Raw genomic sequence first — 18,828 nt, 5'->3', positions numbered from 1 at the left:
CAAGAAAATAGGTTTAGTAAGGTAGCTCGCATCCGATAGCCCAGTGGCTCCAAGTATCACAGATTCATCACAAAGACGATTTCCTATTTCGGCAGATGTCTTTCTTGGCTGGCATTTACGAATGCTCCTGCCGTAGAACCTTTTCGTAATCAAGCGCAAAATCCTTCCTAGGTGGTAAGGCGAACGCTAGAATCTCCTATATTTGGCTTCCTTACACTTGGACGTTTGCTTTGATAGAACAGATAGGAAAGGTAAATGCCAGGGTCTAGTCTTCATTTCCTACCCTACCTGGCGACGTCACAAAGCAAGACAGTGTATCGATAGAACTGAGTTAAAGAGGGGTGTAAATAGTTAATAACCAGTACAAATTCGATGTTCGGAACATAAGTCCCCTGTCACAATACCAGGCACAATTGGTGGTACTCTGCTGAGCTCGCTAGGATAAAGCTCTGCTAAATTATTCCCATGTGGGCAACTTTGTGGGTGAATAGGGTGGTCAAATTTCTTTCAGTAGCAATGATACAAAACTAGACGTAAAATTTGCAAATTAACTTCCATAATAGAATGGCTGAACCATGGCCCAGAGATATGCAAAAACAGTTCAAGGCATGGCCAACCTGAGTGAAGGAGGGCTGATCGAGTGTTTGATGTCTCTGCTCTCCTTCAACTGATAATATAAACCCCGAAAATGATCACACTCTTCTGTCAATATCTCGATCCTCTTCTCCAGCTCCTCTACCCTCTTCAGCTCCTCCGCCCGAGTCTTCTTCCGCTGGCGAAACTTTTTAGAGGCAAGGCTATTTTTTAGCCGTTTCTCTGTCGCCCCCAGTGAGGCAGATTTCCAATCGACATTGACGCCTATACGCGATAATCTTTCCGCGAATTCTGTTGCTGTCTGTGGCATAGTCCTCGGAGAAATTAATCCACCCTGTTGCAATGGAGGAAGAGAAGTACCTTTGGGATACTGTTGTCGATTGCGTTGTGTTGAGGGCAGCTGCGTCTGGCGGAAGAGACCGTTGGACGATTGCAGCGTATTTTCATGCTGCGATGTAGTGAGCGGAGGAGGATCGGCAGCATGAAAGCAAGGAGTCGTTGTTGGGACTTGGAGACTTGAAGGAGTTATGACCGATCGAACCCGAGTGGTGAGACGTGAGGACGTGCTGCGATACTGGGGCAACCGTGAGGCAGCGATCGATCTCGCTTGTATGTCAGTTGGGCGCGGCTGCAACGTTGGTAACGTCCGTTCTTCGTGAAAATGTCGAAGATCCTCGAGGTGCTGCGAGGTCCCATAGTCGTGAGTCGCCTCCAGCAGCTGAGTAACAGACGGTAGAATCAGTCCTTTCTTGCCCGCCATGGCACTCGCTGTACGTATGTGCAAACCTATCGCGGTTTGGGAGGAGGTTGAGGTTTGGGAACTCCGGTGGTGTCGTAGGCGCCTCTGCCCATTCCGGTGAAATTTTGAGAATCGAAGAGACATGCGAGTCATCACATCATGAAATTGGTGCTGGTGCTCCTTTTACATTCCCTTTCCATCCTCAGCGACGGGCTAACCGACGTGCTAGATTGCTGGTTGCTTCTATGGTTGCTTTTTGTGAGCCGGAGACGCTTGGGTTGTCGCCAAGCTGACGACGAGGCCTCTGTTACCTAGGGGGGAGGATCCCCTATTCTTTGCGGGAGGCGTGGCCTTGACATGGCTAACACAGCGATTATGCTCCCTGATTAGGATTGTCTTGGCGTCGAAAAAAACAGTGATCCCCTTACTATCATCGGGGCTTGGATGATCGTGGCGTTGGAAATTCATGGAAGAGCCCCACAATCACTAGCTATTCCTGATCAGAACGGTCTTGGCGACAGAACTTCCTCATTGGGATGGTCTTGGCGATAAAACTTCCCGATTAGGATAATTTTGACGTTGCCGCCCATGCCAGCCAGACTCGCCAGCCATTTTCCAGAGCATATATGGCGGGTATTGCTCCGGTATGACGGCTTCCTCGGCCGTCCTGCCGTTGTCTTTCTCGTCGAGAAACGTTCTTCTTATTTTCTCCATCAGACTGGTGAGCTTCCAGATATCATCGAGATCAATCCAGAATGCATGACTCCGCTCGCTGGTTGAGTCTCGACGAATTGGAGCAGTCTGTATCAAAGACAGATTTTCCCTATGAGGCAAATCCGCTGACGGGAGTGAACACGACCGATGCCCATGCTGTAGCCCGTGCGATTGACACCGAGACCAGGTCGGTGATATTGCATGTCCCATTCGCAGGGTGGCTTCTCAAGGCGGTTGGGCGCGACACAGACGTGATGGACGGGCATTTAGTGTACCTCAGGGTGCTCCGTATTCGACTCAGTAGTCTTCTTCGGAGGTGTCCTGAGCCACCGCGGGTCAAGAATGAGCTTCAAACGGTAGGCCAGAGCTGGGGCAATTAATCTATATTGTGTGCTGACACTGGAGACAGATTGTTCTCGGAGTAAACCCTCTTGCACGAGCAGTGATATCCGGCTGCATCCAGACCCCTATGGTGTGAGGTGGGAATGTGTGACGCATGATCTTAACATCGGCTTCATCACTGACCCTCTTGCTGATGTTTTCTGTCACCAACCCGGCTACTTGAACGCGGATGAGTTTTACCTCCTGAACGACCGCTTCCAGCGTACCTATGACGCTGGACAAGATATCGATCCGGCGGCTACGTTTCGGGCCGACCTGACGTTTTTCCGGGGAATCAGAGACATGCCGCCAGCCTCATTGGCCAGCTCCATCACAAACAAAGACTTGAGATGCTTCCAAGTCTCCTATGCCCTCATGCTTTCGGAGGCGGACGGGGAGTGGGGGCGTCTCTTGGGTCGCTCTTGGAGCCATCGATATAAAGATACAATCGAATGCCTTCGAAAGGACTTGAGATACCGTGATCTCTTGGTCCAACTTGCCATGGTAAGCTGGTCACTGCAGCCTCTTCGCTTTGGAGTACTTCTGACATTGTCCCAAAAGTGCTTGTACAAGCAAGGAAACTTTCACGGAGCGACCGCAATTGCCGAGGGCCTGAGGCCTGCTGCCTGCGCGCCCGACACATTCCAGGTAGAATGGACAATGATCCCATCGGAGCTGCGCAGAATTGTCGAATATGAGTGTAACTTTCGGGCGTGCCGCGACCATTTGAGGGATATGAGGAAGAGGGGAAAGCCTGCGTTGCCTTTTATATTTCCCATTTTCAGAGAGTACCAGTTGTCCGTTGAAAGCCTCCGGCGGCACGAACCATCTTCCCCCCAATACGAGGCTTGTTTGCGGAGGGCAACTTCGAACACCGATGACCTGCTCTTGTCCAGATCATACCCTGGAAAGACGGAAGTCGTGGAGAGAATCGGGAGTGTGTTCCAGTTCTGTATCTGGTTTTAGAAATATACCCATGCTGCGGCCTAGCCTGTATCATCAATCACATAGCCATTCATCCCTTCCCTGCTGGGAGCATGTAACTGTCGTCCACGGCACCATAACGATCATTTCAGGATTTTAATACCAGCTGCAGTTTTAATGTATGGTTGCCAAGCCGCCAATCAGAGTAGACAACTTAATCCCACAAGCTGAGCGGTGTGTTTGGGAGATTCAGGCAACCAGTTGCCTCAATGCAAGGCTCTATTCTATTCACCAGATGAAAGTCAATCAGGCATGAAGTTGGCGACAGAGATTCACGTACTTAATCCCACCGATTCCCCGCCACGAACAAATTTTCTGGATCCTACAGCCCCCTCGCTCTGTTTGTCGTCTATTACCCCAATCCCCCTCTGTGTCGCCTCTAGTCCTCGGATCGTGTGCTTCAGAATGAGTTCGATGGTCAGGACAAAAACTAGACGAAAAAGAGGAGTTAGTTGTCCCCATCACTGGTGCATCCACAACTCGATCAGCGCTAATAAATATGACAGGAGATTCGTGGCGATGGTGCCAAGATTAGTTCATGCCGTCATCGTCACGTGGTTCTCAGTCATCCTTCAACATCACCACCCCTCCATGCAGCCCCGCCCCGCGATGCGCGCAACCAGGTCGGGGTAATCATGGACACCAAGGTTTTGATCAAATCTAGCGACACACTGGACCTCTCTCGGGACTTCGGCAGAGTACTACAGGTACTTATTGATGATGGATGGATCGTGCTAAAGGACGCCACGGATACAGACTCCATTCAGCGGGTTATGAACAATCATGTAAGAACTTCCGCCCTCTACCTCTCTTCAATGCAGCTAAAGGTACCTAGTGCGTTAATTACCTTCTTGCCAAAGTGAGCCCAAACTTCCGACGTCATCTGCCATTCCTGATGCCTGCTTCTCAGCTTGAGAACTCCCAATTTCAGTGCTCCCCTCAGTGGGAGGGGCTGGCAGACAAGAAAGACGAGATCCTTGCCGTGACTGCTTACCATCTCTCCGGCAAAAAGGATATGGCGCAGTGGAGATGGAGATACCATATAGGGGATAGTGAGGGCGATGAACCAGAACCCATCTTACTCACCGGTGGAGACGTGTACGAGAAGCCAACTCTCAAACAATAAGTCTACTATTAACATCTTACAGGATCCTATGCAACGGCTGGTTGGCACGACAGTATCCCAAGCCGTCAGGCAAAACGGACCTAACCATAGTAAACTATTCCCGGTCAGACCATTCTTGGTGAAAACTTCAGCGATACATATGAGTTGGTGTGCAAGGAAATGTTAAGATAATATAGGACACTCATCGGGAAATTTAAAGGGATTATGGTGCATCAAAGGTAGACCGGGCTAGCATTATGAGGCAATGGAATTTTTAATTATCAAAGTGGTAAAAGTTTAAGTGCCATTTATGACAGAAAGCTCGCCAGTATAACCGTATCAAGGTGGGCGAGTAGAAGCAAAGCTAGGGGGTGTCAAGATTGGACATAGTCTTCGGTGGGATCGAACAGCAATATTTGAGCTGGGTATTCATTGGAACCTGTGGGCGGCAGCGGGGTGGGATTGTGACGGGGGTTGCTAAAGTCATAGAGAGGACTGGTGGGGAAAGGCCGTAGTTGAGAGGGATCGGGACGGGGGTTGCTAAAATCTAAGAGAGGACTGATGGGGAACGGCTGTAGTTGAGAGGGATCGGGATGGGGGTTGCTAAAATCTAAGAGACGACTGGTGTGAAATGGCTGTAGTTGACCTGGATACATCGATCCGAGTTGAGACGGGGATTCGTCGGAGATAGTAGGTCCCTCTGGGGAGGGATTGAGATGGCGGTTAGACCCTGCGGAGTCGGATGACGATACTTGATCCGAGTAGGGCACGGTTGGGGCGCCGTTAGAAAGGTCATGGGCGAGCACCGACGGGGCCGAGCCATTGGGACATTTGCTCCATATGGCTGATCTAGATTCGGCCAGGTCCGTGAAAGATCCGTCGTCACCACGCCTCCTCTTCCTCTCCCCTAAGGGTCGGATTCGGTCCCCGATTTCACGCAGCCGGACATTTTCTTTTTCAAGCCGTTCAACTCTCGTGTTTATCTGCTCAAACATCTTCATGACTTCTTCTCGCTGGCCTGAACCGTCACTGCAGCTGTCGGCTGCAGATGCACCCGGTGACTCTTCTTCGCAACCTGCCTCGCTCTCTTCGCTTTGGGCGGCGACGTGATTCTTGTTCGGCTGCAAGAGGCTTCCGTCATGAGTGACTATCTCCATTAGTATGTGTAAGCTCTTCATACAAGTAGTACAACTCACATGCGGTGCGGAACGCTCTGGAGGTTTCAAGCCTCGACTTGCCTGATTCCCTATGATAATCCTTCTCGTGCTTTGCAAGAGAAGAGGTGCCTGTTAAGAATTCCTTCCCACACTGAAAACAGTAGGTCCCAGTGAGTATCGCACGGTGGAACTGGTGGCTACGATCCCGGGTGTTTCGGATGTGTTTGGCCAGGTGTTCGGCGGACTGATACTCTTGGTTGCCGTGTTTACATTGCGGAGCAATGCACTTCAGTAGCCGGGGAGGCATCTGATCCTGGCAATCCATCGCTTGTATTTCCCTTATTTTCTTTAAGGCGCAAATGCGACCGCCAAGCGCGCGATTCAAGAGGTCTTCCCGCCCCATGCTGATGATGATATCCTCCACCACAACCGTTCGCTCGTAGAGGACCTCGATCGTTTTGCATAATGCCCGGTGCCTGGATCGTCCATCCACCGGCAGAGGTTGTGTATTTGAGAGTTGAGGGTTCACGGCAAAACAATGCTCTAAGACGGTCCTATAGTGACTAAATCGTAAAAGGGTTGCTGCTACTTACCCATTTTGCTGGTGGAGATATAGCTCGTGGTGGTAAGACGGGCGTCTCCGGGCAATGGGTGCTAGCTGATCAGCTCCACTCCGGTTCGGAATATCACGAACCCGAAATGACTACAGGCACAAATTAGCGCCTTGGCATCAGGTTACTGAATATGCTATCAAAGAATATTCCAGAAGCATTTCAACCTCGTTCTCTCACTCGCTAGGAGAAAATCCCTGCTGAACGTTTGGGACGGGCGACTGGATTGATGGGCGACTGGTTTGACGGGCGACGAGATTGATAGAGCAGCAGCCACAGGACCTTACCTGGCCTATGGCTTTTGACCGAAGTTCATTCCCATGCCAACGGTTACATATGGCGACTTTGGCATGGCGTCCCAAAGAGAGCTTTCTGGGGCCTAGTTCTATGGCTATCTTCTTTCCCAAGGATAAGCATCCCAAGGAGATAACCGTTTTGTCACAATTAGCCACCTTGCCCAGGCAAGCTGGCTGAGGAGATGATGCGTCTTTTCGTTTCTCGAATGTGGTCAAAAGAGCTTGTATAGTCTCTTAGCTCGGATTGCGTTGTGGCGGATAACAAGCTCTGCCGCAATGAGATGCTCTGCGTGGGGGAGAGGCGTGTTCCAGATTGGGGGGGAGCCGGGCGACACTGGGATTGAGGAAGAGAGTAATTGAGCCTCTCCAGCTCAGTCAGACGACAGGCTTGGGAGCAGAAGGCATCACCGGTGGTGCGCTGGTCACAAGCCAGACAGTAGTCTGGAGACCAGTCTGTCTGCATTGGAGAGAGATTTGAATGGTTAGAAAAAAGGGTGCGATTGAATGAGGATATGGACATACGTCAGTGATAAACTAACTAGTGCAAACTATTCAAACATTATCAAAGGTAAACTCTCTTCCTTACGGCTATACGCCTCCTCGATCCAACTTCTGAAAGTTATACAAATAAACAGGCCCGCGGCCATAGCTCTGCACAGAGACAGCTACAAAATCAAGCATATTAACTGTCTCATACAATCACTCTTACATCCACTTTTCCCTTACCTCCCTTCTGGACTTCCGAGGTTTTGGGTAATTCTTACATAAAGACACTTACTGAATCGCCATGTTAAAATTAATCGTAAAGTACCGATTTTAGTCACACGAGATACATATATATATATAAATGCCAAAGTGTCCTTTTTAAAATGGACGCATATTTCAAGGAAAGAAAATACGAAAAACCAGCAAAAGTAAACCAATGAAAGCATTGCAAACTGCCAACATCCATATCTCACATTCTTCCTATTTCTGTGCAGTAGAATTAGATCACACATAGATCCGCGAGAGACCAGGTCGTGGTACAGCTTTTATCAAATACCAACATTGCGAGTGTTAAATCTTAGGCGCCCGGGCCCAATTTGGTTGGGGAAAGGTGGGTGTCACCATGAAGTTCTCACCAATTATGTATAGAATTTTACACGGGGCTGCGGGCAGCTTTATAGAAAATGGCATTAAGTGGTCTCCGGGTGTACAGCACGGGATCTCATGGCTTTTAAATTTTTATGTTGCGCTTGTCTGCGTTGGAGTTTTAGCACTGCAAATTATGAATGCATTTTCTTTTTTCGCCAGGCTCGTTGGAAATTTCCAACGAGACCAATGGTTTCCTGCTCTCAGATCCAGTTAGAACAGTTTTAGTCAGAAATGGAATAGAAATATCACGCGCCCGCAGTTAATCCACTGAATGGCTTGGCGTCTGAGTTCAACGGCGCACGCATCTTCCATCATCGAATGCTGAGTGGCTGCGTGAGTTCAACAAACCCTGCAAACTTTCCCGCAAATGGACCTTGATCGTCATGCCAAGTGGGCGCTTACTCCCTGTTCATGATTGGAGCTCGCCGCAGCCGATGGGTTGCCCATTGCAAGGTTTAAGACCCAAGCCTGGCCCCCCGCGACTCTTTTAACACGATCATCAACTTCTTGCCTATCTGCGGTGTCTCTGAATTCACAGCGATATTTGTTACAAAGATGGCAGAACCTATAAGCCTGGCTTCCGGACTGCTGACTTTGACTGTTTTTGCCTTCAAGTCTAGCAGCACACTATACGAGACGATCAAGAGTTTTCAGTCCCATCCAAAAACCGTACGTGATCTTCTGGAGGAGCTTGAGGCTTTGAGCGGGGTCCTAGGCCGGCTCACCGACACCGTCAACACTACTACTGATGTAGACCAGGGACCTCGTCAAGGATGCCAAGGCTGATCTTGAGGCTCGTCTTGATAGCATCAAAGAAAAACTTCAGCTTATAATTGGGAAAACTGTGCCAGAGTCTGGCTTAGATGCGTCAGAGCTGCAGCGGATAAAGGAGGAGCGCGCAAGCACAGAAAAATGTCTCCAAATCTGTGCTCAGTTGTCCAACCACATTGATCAGATTCAACTCACACCCAAGGGCAGTGGCAGCTCTCCCGGATCAATTGATCCAGAAACCTTACCTGAAAGAGTCGCCAATGAAGGCTTGCAGGATTGCAAAAATAGTCTTATTCTTACAATTGCAAAGTTGGAAAGGCATATGCAAGATGTAATGGACCGATTGCTGACAAAGTCAAAGACATCTATGGTGTCGCAGGAGGAATTTACAAATCTTGCAAGGCTGCGCGATGAATGGGAGACGGCTCACAAGTGCATTGATATCTGCTCTAGAGCAGACATCAACTTGAAGGAAAACATCAGCATCATTGAAAACCATGCTACTGGCGACGCTGTACAATTCATGGTTTCGACTAGTGGGAAGGTCATTCATGGTAAAAATCGAGGGCTTGGGTGGAGATCGAGGCAGGTTGGAGGTTACCTCAGTGATAGCTCAGTTCAACAGTTATCACGGGATATGACAAGCATCAACATCCAAAATACCCAGAATCAGGACTCATCTTCACCAGGTAATATATCGTCTGTTCCTGATGATGATCTGGTGAACGAACCTACTTCGGAATTCAGTGAACGGTATGGACGAGGGTTTAAGCTGACACCCAAATCTTCTCTGGACGTACCTACATCCTCTGCGGGTTTAGCAGAGGGAGCGGCCAATTAACTCATCTATAACATAAGAGAGCTGGGCACTACCGATTTAAGTGCTGCTTCTAATTGTCAGATTTCTTTTTTATTCACTCTGATATCAGGTGCATTTGTCATTTGTCAATAATTTTGAGATAGCTTTACCACTTTCTCCTATTAAAATATCTTCCGCAAACAGTTGTTTTATTGCAATTTAAATAACATTGGATCGTGCGGCTATATTAGGCACATTTATCTCTCGGCCATCGTCCGAAAATAGCCTTTAAGCAGACCAAGCTGTCGAAGAAAATTTGGCTTGCCTGAGGACATCGTGAAGTTGAGTTACGTTAAACAGCAGAATCGTAGGAGTGAAGATGTCACAGAAATCCCGAAATCGTGAAATCCGGAAATCTTGAGATCCGCAAACGCAGTTACACCTGGTCGATGTTCATGTGACATTCACGAGGTAGTGCTATTAATGCAGGGATACAGTAAGTTTTCCGCGCTTGGTGAAAACGATGAATCTTCCATGCTGGATTTCAATCACTCGCACCTGAAAGCCCTGAAGAGCGTGCATCACTCTAAAACATGGCCTCTTTTCCAAAAGGTATGCCCTTCTTCTCCAGAAATCCAGAAATCCAGCAGGTCCATCGGCTGGTCAGTCCACTGCAAAAGCAGTGAAAGAATCCGAAACGGCTCGCATTCCGGTATGGAGTTGCTTCAGGAATCAATGAGGGTGGCCCAAACTGGACTCCCCGCCTACTATAAATTCCTCGACCCCATCTCGTATATACTCGACAGCCTCTTCTTTCGTCAAGACCTCATGATGCGTGCAGATGGCCGTACCCCAGCTACTAAACAGCGAAAACGATCGCGGTCACAGCAGGACCAGTCCAACCTTCGACAAAAACAACGTCGAAGAAGAATGGGTCTCTTCCGGAAATGTGTCGAGTTCAGTGACAAGTATGGGGGCGCAAGTCTTCATCTTAATTCACGTTAGGCGTCAATATCCTAAACACTGATTGAAGTGGCACCTGGCTGCCATCAGAAGAGCATATGGTATGATCTCTGATACAAGTCTGCATGTTCTAGCGATTGACAATGGGCGGCACTGTGCTTGTATGGTTTGGAAGACGCCGAGAGAGTACCGAACATTAACTAGAAAGAAAGGCGTTTGCAATAAGCACAGGACATCATCGCTACTTTATTCAATTATTTAGCATTTGAAAGGTGGAAACACTTCGCGGCAGGCTCGCACAAATAGAAAACAGCGGCGGCTTGAGAGGGGCAGTTTATTTGATTATCAGAACTTGCATATTAATTAGCGTATTGAACATCACAGTTGGCAGAATGCCTGTAATCCTCAGCTGTTCCACATAAAATATTTCAGCTAATTACATTTTTAACACTTCTTACCACAAAGGGTCTCTTCTTATCTACATTGGCTCCATTCAATTTGCTCCTTTTATTGCGCTTCCCCGCATTTGGCGCTAGTCTAACATCTAGTCTAGTGCCAAGCAGATGTTAAATCTATTTTTAGTTCCGTCTACCCGAACTTACCAGGATAAGTCGTCACCTAATCAAAACAGTGACCTTGAGGTTGTCGGTTAGTTTGTTATTTAGCGACCTTGACGGTCCGGACCAGGAGGACGCCAAGGCGTGACTTCAACCATCCCAATCACCATTTTATTGGCCGATTGTGTCCCCTGACGCAGAAAAGGGCATATAGTATTTCCATAGTTTCCTACTACGCCGTCCTTTGGCAGTTGCTATATGAACCAGTATCTGCCGTGCTGTTCCTTCCAATATTCAGGAAGACCTTTTTTGTTCATGTGGAAGCGTCTTCCACAGTGCTCTTGTCTTAGCTTAATGATGCCATGATCAAGAAATATAAATTCAATAATGGTTCACTCGCGAAAGCAGAGTTCTACATGCAATGCCTTCCGCCGATACTGCGCGACCACCCACCGACATTTACACACGGCGATTTTCAACGAAAGAATATTGTGATGCGATTAACTGGCGACACGAAGGATGAGTTCGGATTGGTTCTTCTTGACTGGGAGTTTGCTGGATGGTATCCCAGCTACTGGGAGTACTCCAGAGCCATACAAGCCTGTGGGCGGTGGGACGACGATTGGTGCTTACAGATCAACGAGATTTTCTCTCCGGAGATATACCCCAATGAATGGGCGTGGATGCACATGCTTTTGGTCGAGTTGTGGTCGTAATCAAGGAAGGAGAACCCAGGGCTTGTTGATAGTAGAGCACTTGAGTTGACGCTGGAGTGCAAGACATATTACAATTGCAAGGTGGATTATATGGGCGAAACAAAGCATGTGCCGAAAAATGCAGAAATGAATATAGCGCTGGAATGAAATGCTAGTTGCATGTTTGTCCTGATTGATAGTGTGGTGACGCGTGTCAATGATACTCACAAGCGGGTCTGATGGAGGGCTGTTATCAATCTGTTCCGGTATCACCCATGTCCGTGTAGTTATTGTTTTTTAAGCTCTTTGCTATAGTTGATATGGTACTCTATTTTAAACCGTCACTGTGCGGAGTGGGCCATCACCATCCAACCTGCAGCGCGATGAGAACCTCGACATCTCCGTAATAATATCCCAAGAAGATCAGCGACAAAACTGAGGTGCAACCCAATAAAGAGGAATATCATGTCAAGAATGCCATTGCGCTCACCTGCCAAAGGTACATTTCCTAGGATGCCAGGTTGCGCTGCAAGCGGGAGACTGCTGTGTGTCACCAACGGCAAGGAGGTACTTCTACTCTCGTCAGCGGAGAGAATTGCGGAAGAGCCTAAGCTTTCTCCTTCAATCCGTGATAAATCCTGACAAAGTGTGCTAGTAACTTCAGAAAGTGATTCACGAGGGGGCTTCGGCGCCCACCACTGCTCAAGTTGGTCGTAGAATGTCCCAGGTGGAATTTTAGGCAGACCAGAAATGGTATACGACAGAGAACAAAGAGTGAATAATTCCGGACTCATAGCGTAGACTTTTCTAGCAAAATAACGTGCGCCGCGTCTGACACTCGGTCGTGATTCTTCATCGCGACAACCTGGGCATAAGGTTGCGTTCCTGCATTTCTGCATTTCTGGATTTCTTTTGCCTTTTTAAATTTTATAGTATCTTCACTTCTGTATTTCTTGGCTCCCGCATTTACCCTTTCTATATTTTTATGTATCTAATCTAGGAGAATAGTCGCACTAGCGTCGATGCCTGGGTAGGAAACACAGCTTTAGAGATACTGTTTACTGTTTATGAGCCGCAGTCGCTGTGGGCGTTATTTTGTCCTTGGCCCCTATGCCATGGAGTGAAAGCTTAGTGCGCGTCAGTGATATAATTTCAAGATGCGTAGTAGCTTGAATTATAAAAGTAGCTTGACTTATACAATAGCAAATTATTTTTAGCTATATCCAACTTATATCTGACCTCCGAGCAAGTTAAACCGCCACAAAGCGCCTTATTGGCCTTCAAGTAATAATGCACGCTGCAGATATCTAGTCCACTGTCAGGATCGATTCTCTGCTTTGATCCGACACATCAACCGGTTGGCAAAATCCAATGATGCGTTGTGAGTCCATTGACTCTTGCACGAGGGATGTCCTGTCCGCATGTTCAAACTCATATTTGACACCAATGTCGTGTCCGTATAGGATAGCCTCAATATTTGGAGATACCAGATGACCGACCTCTTGGAGGAAGGCGCCTCTGTACTCACACAAGACATCTAAAAAAGATCGTGAATAAGTCATTGGGCAATTTCTCAAACCTGGTGAACGTCAGCAACCCAAATGAAGCACTAGAGCCATTGTGGCGACAAACTTGTCGGTCCCGATACGCAATTCACCACATGGAACAAGAGCAAGAATTCCCAATGAAAACTTCTGCTGTAGCTGGTACCAATTACGTGCAGAGTTGAGCCGATTCTTCAGCTTCGTGTGCTTTTCATGATACTCACTATCGTCCGCCAACGGATTTCTCTTGTCTGGCACTTTGAGGTGGGGATAGAACTTTATTAGCAAATCCCGGAAGGCGCTGGAGTCGGCTCGGCATGACAAGTCAGTATCTCTGGTCCCCCCGAGGCTCTTCTGAGCCGCTACGTTAGCCGACCGTCGACCTTTTTTATACTCCTTCTCACATTCATGTCGGCGACCCAGCAGCTGGACCAGGAAGAATCGACGGAGAATCGCACGGATCGCGGTCCCGGAATCTAACGCATCTAGCGCTTTCATCAGCATTGCATCATCTGCAGAACATGGCGCTATCAGGTTATGGCGCTCGCGAGCAGCCTCGCAGGCCTCGGCTAGCTGCTTGAAGGCCAGGGGACTCGCGACCGCAAAAAACAATCGGACCAGCAATGGCACTTTTTGATGATGCTTCGCTTCACTTCGCCGAACCAAGACGCGGTAGACCTCGTCCGGCTCGAAGATCTTGTGTGAGATAGGTGCGAGTTCCGTACAGAGCTCAAGCATATCGGTAGGTTGATCTGCCTTGGCTGAAGGGCCGCCTTTTTCTAGGCCGTGAGCTCTTACCATCGGCCTTGGAGCCAGAGTTCCTTTTCAGCTTGCTGGGAAGGGCCGACAGACCACCGGCAGCAGTCATTTCCGTGCTATTGTGCGCCATCTTGCTCGTCAGCACTGAATCTGGGCGTGAACGCAGTGCAGCTGGGACAGAGTTGCTGCTAGGTGATCCAGGTGGTGCATCTGGTGAGTATTTGTCTTCAAGCTGCTCGGGAGCATGGTCGTCTTGGCTGACAGCGCTATCACTGGTGTTTCCGCTTTGTGCTGTTGGCGCCTCGTCGCGCTCCTCTGCACCTCTGTACTCTCTATCAGCTGGATTCCTCATCATTCCCGCTATACTTACTCGTCAACAGCGGTCTTCACGGCTGCTGGCGGGTCGCGAGAAGCAGCATTTCCAAGTTCATAGCAATCCAATGGAGGTGGCATTACATCTGACAGCACACACGTCATGTCGTGACAGGAAGGCTGAACCAACGATACCGGCTCATTTAGAGGCAGCGATTGCTGCCCATCATTGTCATCGAACGAGGGTGCAGAGAAATAGTCGGAAATCCGAACTTCACCTGCATACTCAGTGTCTGACAAAAAAAAAGAAATGTGGTCGCGAGCATATTGCTCTGCAATATGCCTTATTCCGTTGGCCAGTTGCCACAGTTGGGAACCCAGAAGAAATGGCTGGCAATCTCCACGCTGATGTAGTCGAGAAACGAGTGACTGGACCTGAAGGCAGAGGTGCTCTGCAAACCTTGCATCATCCTGCGAAAGACGTAGAGAATCAGAGCCCGCCCTAGTCCCACAGAGAGCCATGTTCAACTGAACTCTTGTCGAAGTTGTATCGATGTAGAAAAAGAACGCCAGCTGAGAAAGGTGTTGATGTGGTCACGTGCGATAAAACGATTTGCGGATAGTCACTATCCGCAACTTCAAACCTTTTTATGCCAGGGCCACGCTGTGAAAATCGTGGCCCCTTCAAAGGGTCGCGCGACCGAAGTCCGTGGAATCTCGAAGAAGAGGCCACTGTCAGATGGTGACGTGCCCAATTCGGATTGCAGCTCCAATAATCCATTTCTGGAAAAGGCCACACTTTCTAGGATGAGGAGGAGGGTCGATGGCTGGGGTGGAATAATGGAGGCCACGTATATTGAGCAGGGCGAGTAGGGCGAGCAGGGTGATGGGGTGGGTAGGGAGTAGGGTGGCAGCAGAAGAACCAAAGCCATGATTTTTCAAGCCCACATCCTTCGGGATTTGACGTGAGTTACCTTATTGTGCTGCAGGATGAAAAAGGGTCGCATGCAATAGAGGACTGGCAATCAAAAGTGGGACCCCTGGTGGAGTTAAACGAAGCTGTATGGTGGGCGATTGGTGGGTCCCTGGCGTCTGGGTACCCTGGGTATTCACTCTGGTGCACTGCATGATATCATTGTAAATCGCTGGTAGGTCCCTTTTTGGTACCCTGGCATTATCGGAACAGCGTCTTTCATTCCATACAACGCTGGACCATTGTCCTTCTGGACCATACAGAGTAGATCAATCTATACTAAATCTTTTGAAACTTGGCTGACCATTTTCGAACCTTTTGACTTCGATTGCTCATTGTCTGCTGTCTGGGGGGAGGAAGACGCGTGGAAAACCAGTGCCAATCGCTTCCCCCTGTAGTCACGTGTCAAGGCGGCGCCTCCATCATGACTTCGATTCAGAGCAGAGCAGCTTCTCACCTTTCAGTCGCCCGCTACTTTAGGAGGGAGCCCAAAATGGCTCCCTCCCACAGTCACACGGCTGCGACCTCCAGCAACCGCGAGCCATCGATTTAACAATTTTTCAACTTTCTCTCTCTTTTTCACTGTGCGTCAAACGCTCACTTCCCTTCCAGACAGCACCAGAAAAGCTGCTATTTGTCGCGCCACAACGTCATATCTTTTCCCTGGTCGGGCCGCGCATTCGCTTTCTATATGTTGCCGGTTCGGGGGTAGGCGCTCTCTTCTTTGGCCAGCTTGGTTGGGCTGCACCCTGTGAACCGGTTGTGCCGGCGTGACTGACCTTATCAGATTCCATGGAGGGAGATTGTGTCCGGTCTCGACGTTCTGTCCTAGGGAATGCAGTGATCGAACTAATCGACTGCTGGGACGGCCTGGTTATGGATGGCACAGCGGTAGACGCAGCGTAGACTTGGTAGAAAGAGGTCGAGAATGAATGGAAGAGGTAGGGGGGTAGGTCTTGTAAGTGGGGTGGGTGCGCTGCAACGAATTTAAATAGAAAGGCGAGGGTGCTTGAAACGGCGCTCACCGTGAGCCATGTTAGCAGTCACCCTCGAAAGTGGCCGTGCCTGGTACATAAAGCTTGTCTCCAACCCCTCCGTTCGATTTATCATCTCTGTCCTAAATCATTCTGAACGCGCAATAAGCACCCTATCATGATGGAGTCCCTCCTTCGATTCACCGAGAGAGAGACTCGTCTGGCGACTGAGAGACGTCTCAAATTCCAAGGAACCGCCAAAGTCGATTTAGATCAAATTTTTTTCGATCCTCAGTCGTCTCGACAGCTAGACCACAAGAACGTTGATCGCTTATGCAGGATTTTCCAAGAAGAGGGATGCCAGAGCATGCCTCTGGCACACCGTGTACCTGCAGCTGTATCGCGGCAGAATCTGGCGGCTGCCCTGCAGAGGGCGAACGTCAGTGCACGTGAATTGCTGACAAACCCGGAACCGGAGATGCCTCATCTCCGGTTCCCACCAGGGAAACTACAGGGGCTACATGGACGACACCGGATCGCAGCCGGGCTAGAAGTCTTGTCGCCTGCCCACCGCTGTTGGGTCGTTGACGTTTATTCGGACGGTAAGCTTTCTTAGGCTAGTAGCCGCGAGGAGGTCTGACTGTTGCCCACTGTAGATATCGGTGACGACCTGAAGACATCTCTCATCGAAGAATATTCCAACGAGAAGCCCCCGAGTGATGGAGAAATCTACCGCCGAATCCGCCAGTATGTAAACGACGGAAATCTCCACGGAGAGCTGCGGTGGAAGGCTCGGCTGTGTTCGAACAGCCAAACCCGTCTGCAGTCACTGTTTAAGAATACTCGCCTCAGACATGCCTTTGACGGTGTGCTTGGAATACCAGGACACCGGAATGCAATGCGGATCAGCATGCTCCATCGAGTCATGGGGGTCAGTTGTGATGAGGTTGGTTCCCACCCGGCATCATTCGTTCCCCCATATTAACGTCGGCAGGAAATTGCCCATTACTTGAATTACGTGAAGGATTTCTGGTTCTCTCTCGTCGACGACGATCCGGCGTCGGTGGCGAAGATTGACCAGCATACGGTCGAGACGCTTCAGTTGATGGTGCCGCGCTCCGAAGCCAAAGTGGTGCGCGGTCTTGTGACCAGTGGTCAGATCTTCACCGACTTTGATGAAGACGAAAGAGATGCTATCTGGGAGAAGCTGCGGTCGTTCGGCGCCCTGGTTCCATCTCTGAATTCTTTCTTCGAAGACTTCAAGTGTTTCGAAAGCTGGGCCCACTGTCTGACAAGACTGTTCACCTTGGGGAAGTCCACTGTCCGTCAGACGATGGACGGCTTATGGACAACGTGCAGCGACGGCGGTAACATGTGCCCGGTTCAAACATCCGAGTCCGCCTTCGACAGTCGGCGTGAGCCTGTTGGGAGGCAGTTTGATCTTGCCTATCGGCAGATGTGGCTGTACGCCATGCGCCATTATCCACAGATGCCTCGTGACCCAAAACGCAAAAATCGGCTGGCCAAGGCGCAGAACGCGACCGCGGACGAGTGTGTCGTGTCCGATATGGCGTCCCTCGCTCGTCGGCTGGGATTCAGATCCTCTCAGATCACGAACCTCGTCAACCAAGCTCCTGACCGATTGATCGCCGAACAAGCGTTGCTGAAGGCTCGGAAGCCCGAGTATTTCTCATATGACGATACCCAATTCGATACATTGATCGATCGGATCGTCGAATGCTTCGCGGTGGCCACACCCAGGGACGTTCGAGCACCATCGGTTCTCGTCGACCGCTCGGTGAAGCGTAAGGCTCGCTGCGGACACCCTACCATGGAGGCCCTCGAGCAAGACCGTCCACTACTCTTCGTCGATCACATGCAGGCGGCGGCTGTACCGGACAGGGTCACGACCTTTTTCGTGAGATGCTGTGTCTATTTTGCATTCTTTGGGCCACAGCCGTCCCTTCGTCAAGGAGCAGATAACCCCCCCTCTAGCGTGCCTATGTCGCCGCTATTTGTATCGGAGAACAGTCCGATAGACGGTCCATCAGAGGCACGGGGCCATGAATACATCATCCAGCACCCACAAGATGATGGTCGGAACGGTATTCCTCCTGGGCCCGGATCGCAAGGGTCAGCCGTGGCCATGGATACTGATGAACGAGAGGCAATGTGGACGGACATTGCTACAGAGTGGACCGCTGAGGAACGAGCGAGTGAGGCGCACATGGCCGAGACCGCACGTTTGCAGCAGATAGCGGAAGACATGGATCGACGGGCCCGAGTGGCGGAAGAGAAAGCCGCATCCCACGCGGCCGAGCTGGCGCGGGTGCAAAAGGAAGCGGATGAAAGAGCCGCTCGAGCTGCCGAACAAGTCCGCGCGCAGCGCGACGCCGAACAGGCGGTCCAACAGGTTCACCGGCAGGAAGAAACGGAATCGATGGCCCGTCGTGCGAGAGAGGCTGAAGATCGGGTGGCCGCACAGGCGGCCGAGCTGGAGCGGTTACGGAAAGGGGCCACCGAGAGAGCGGTCCAAGGTGCCGAACATACCCTCTCGCAGGTGGACCACGATGGAAGCGCGACGGTTCTCGCTCAGCTGCAGAATGAAACTCTTGAGGGACTGGCGGAGCCGGCTCCCGAAAATATTCCACTGCCTCTCGACGACGACACTACGATGGCCGAGCCCACCCGGCCCGTCACTCAGCTTGACGTGTCGAGCTCCCCCGCAGTGTTGGCGTGAGCGAGGGGACCAGCCGGACGACGATG

At 50.0% G+C, this 18,828-nt stretch overlaps 5 protein-coding genes across 5 annotated transcripts; 3 read left to right on the top strand and 2 right to left on the bottom strand.

The window, feature by feature from the left end:
- Positions 1–2,088: 2,088 nt before the first annotated feature.
- Positions 2,089–4,538, top strand: HCAG_03084 (predicted protein; the record flags this gene model as incomplete). Its single annotated transcript, XM_001542863.1, has 6 exons — positions 2,089–2,403; positions 2,453–2,932; positions 2,990–3,365; positions 3,606–3,688; positions 3,919–4,197; positions 4,248–4,538. The coding sequence occupies 6 exons, from the start codon at positions 2,089–2,091 to the stop codon at positions 4,536–4,538; spliced, it is 1,824 nt and encodes a 607-aa protein (XP_001542913.1).
- A 353-nt stretch (positions 4,539–4,891) lies between these two features.
- HCAG_03083 (predicted protein) lies at positions 4,892–8,020 on the bottom strand (the record flags this gene model as incomplete). Its single annotated transcript, XM_001542862.1, has 9 exons — positions 4,892–5,664; positions 5,714–6,150; positions 6,268–6,377; positions 6,573–6,664; positions 6,738–7,038; positions 7,176–7,246; positions 7,308–7,340; positions 7,703–7,794; positions 7,965–8,020. The coding sequence occupies 9 exons, from the start codon at positions 8,018–8,020 to the stop codon at positions 4,892–4,894; spliced, it is 1,965 nt and encodes a 654-aa protein (XP_001542912.1).
- A 250-nt stretch (positions 8,021–8,270) lies between these two features.
- Positions 8,271–11,521, top strand: HCAG_03082 (conserved hypothetical protein; the record flags this gene model as incomplete). Its single annotated transcript, XM_001542861.1, has 7 exons — positions 8,271–8,384; positions 8,470–9,239; positions 9,674–9,742; positions 9,783–10,253; positions 10,319–10,349; positions 10,831–10,896; positions 11,156–11,521. 7 exons carry the CDS (start codon positions 8,271–8,273, stop codon positions 11,519–11,521), a joined length of 1,887 nt encoding a protein of 628 aa, XP_001542911.1.
- Positions 11,522–12,807: 1,286 nt separating this feature from the next.
- Positions 12,808–14,637, bottom strand: HCAG_03081 (predicted protein; the record flags this gene model as incomplete). The annotated part of the gene is made up of 4 exons (XM_001542860.1): positions 12,808–13,037; positions 13,269–13,805; positions 13,843–14,126; positions 14,174–14,637. The coding sequence occupies 4 exons, from the start codon at positions 14,635–14,637 to the stop codon at positions 12,808–12,810; spliced, it is 1,515 nt and encodes a 504-aa protein (XP_001542910.1).
- A 1,603-nt stretch (positions 14,638–16,240) lies between these two features.
- HCAG_03080 (predicted protein) lies at positions 16,241–18,802 on the top strand (the record flags this gene model as incomplete). Its single annotated transcript, XM_001542859.1, has 3 exons — positions 16,241–16,664; positions 16,719–17,008; positions 17,087–18,802. 3 exons carry the CDS (start codon positions 16,241–16,243, stop codon positions 18,800–18,802), a joined length of 2,430 nt encoding a protein of 809 aa, XP_001542909.1.
- Between the last annotated feature and the right edge of the window lie 26 nt (positions 18,803–18,828).

Source organism: Histoplasma capsulatum, genomic scaffold, assembly GCF_000149585.1.
Source record: "Histoplasma capsulatum NAm1 scaffold_2 genomic scaffold, whole genome shotgun sequence".
NCBI classification, from domain to species: domain Eukaryota; kingdom Fungi; phylum Ascomycota; class Eurotiomycetes; order Onygenales; family Ajellomycetaceae; genus Histoplasma; species Histoplasma mississippiense.
Note: the sequence above shows the minus strand (reverse complement) of the source record. Positions and strands in the feature narration are given on the sequence as shown.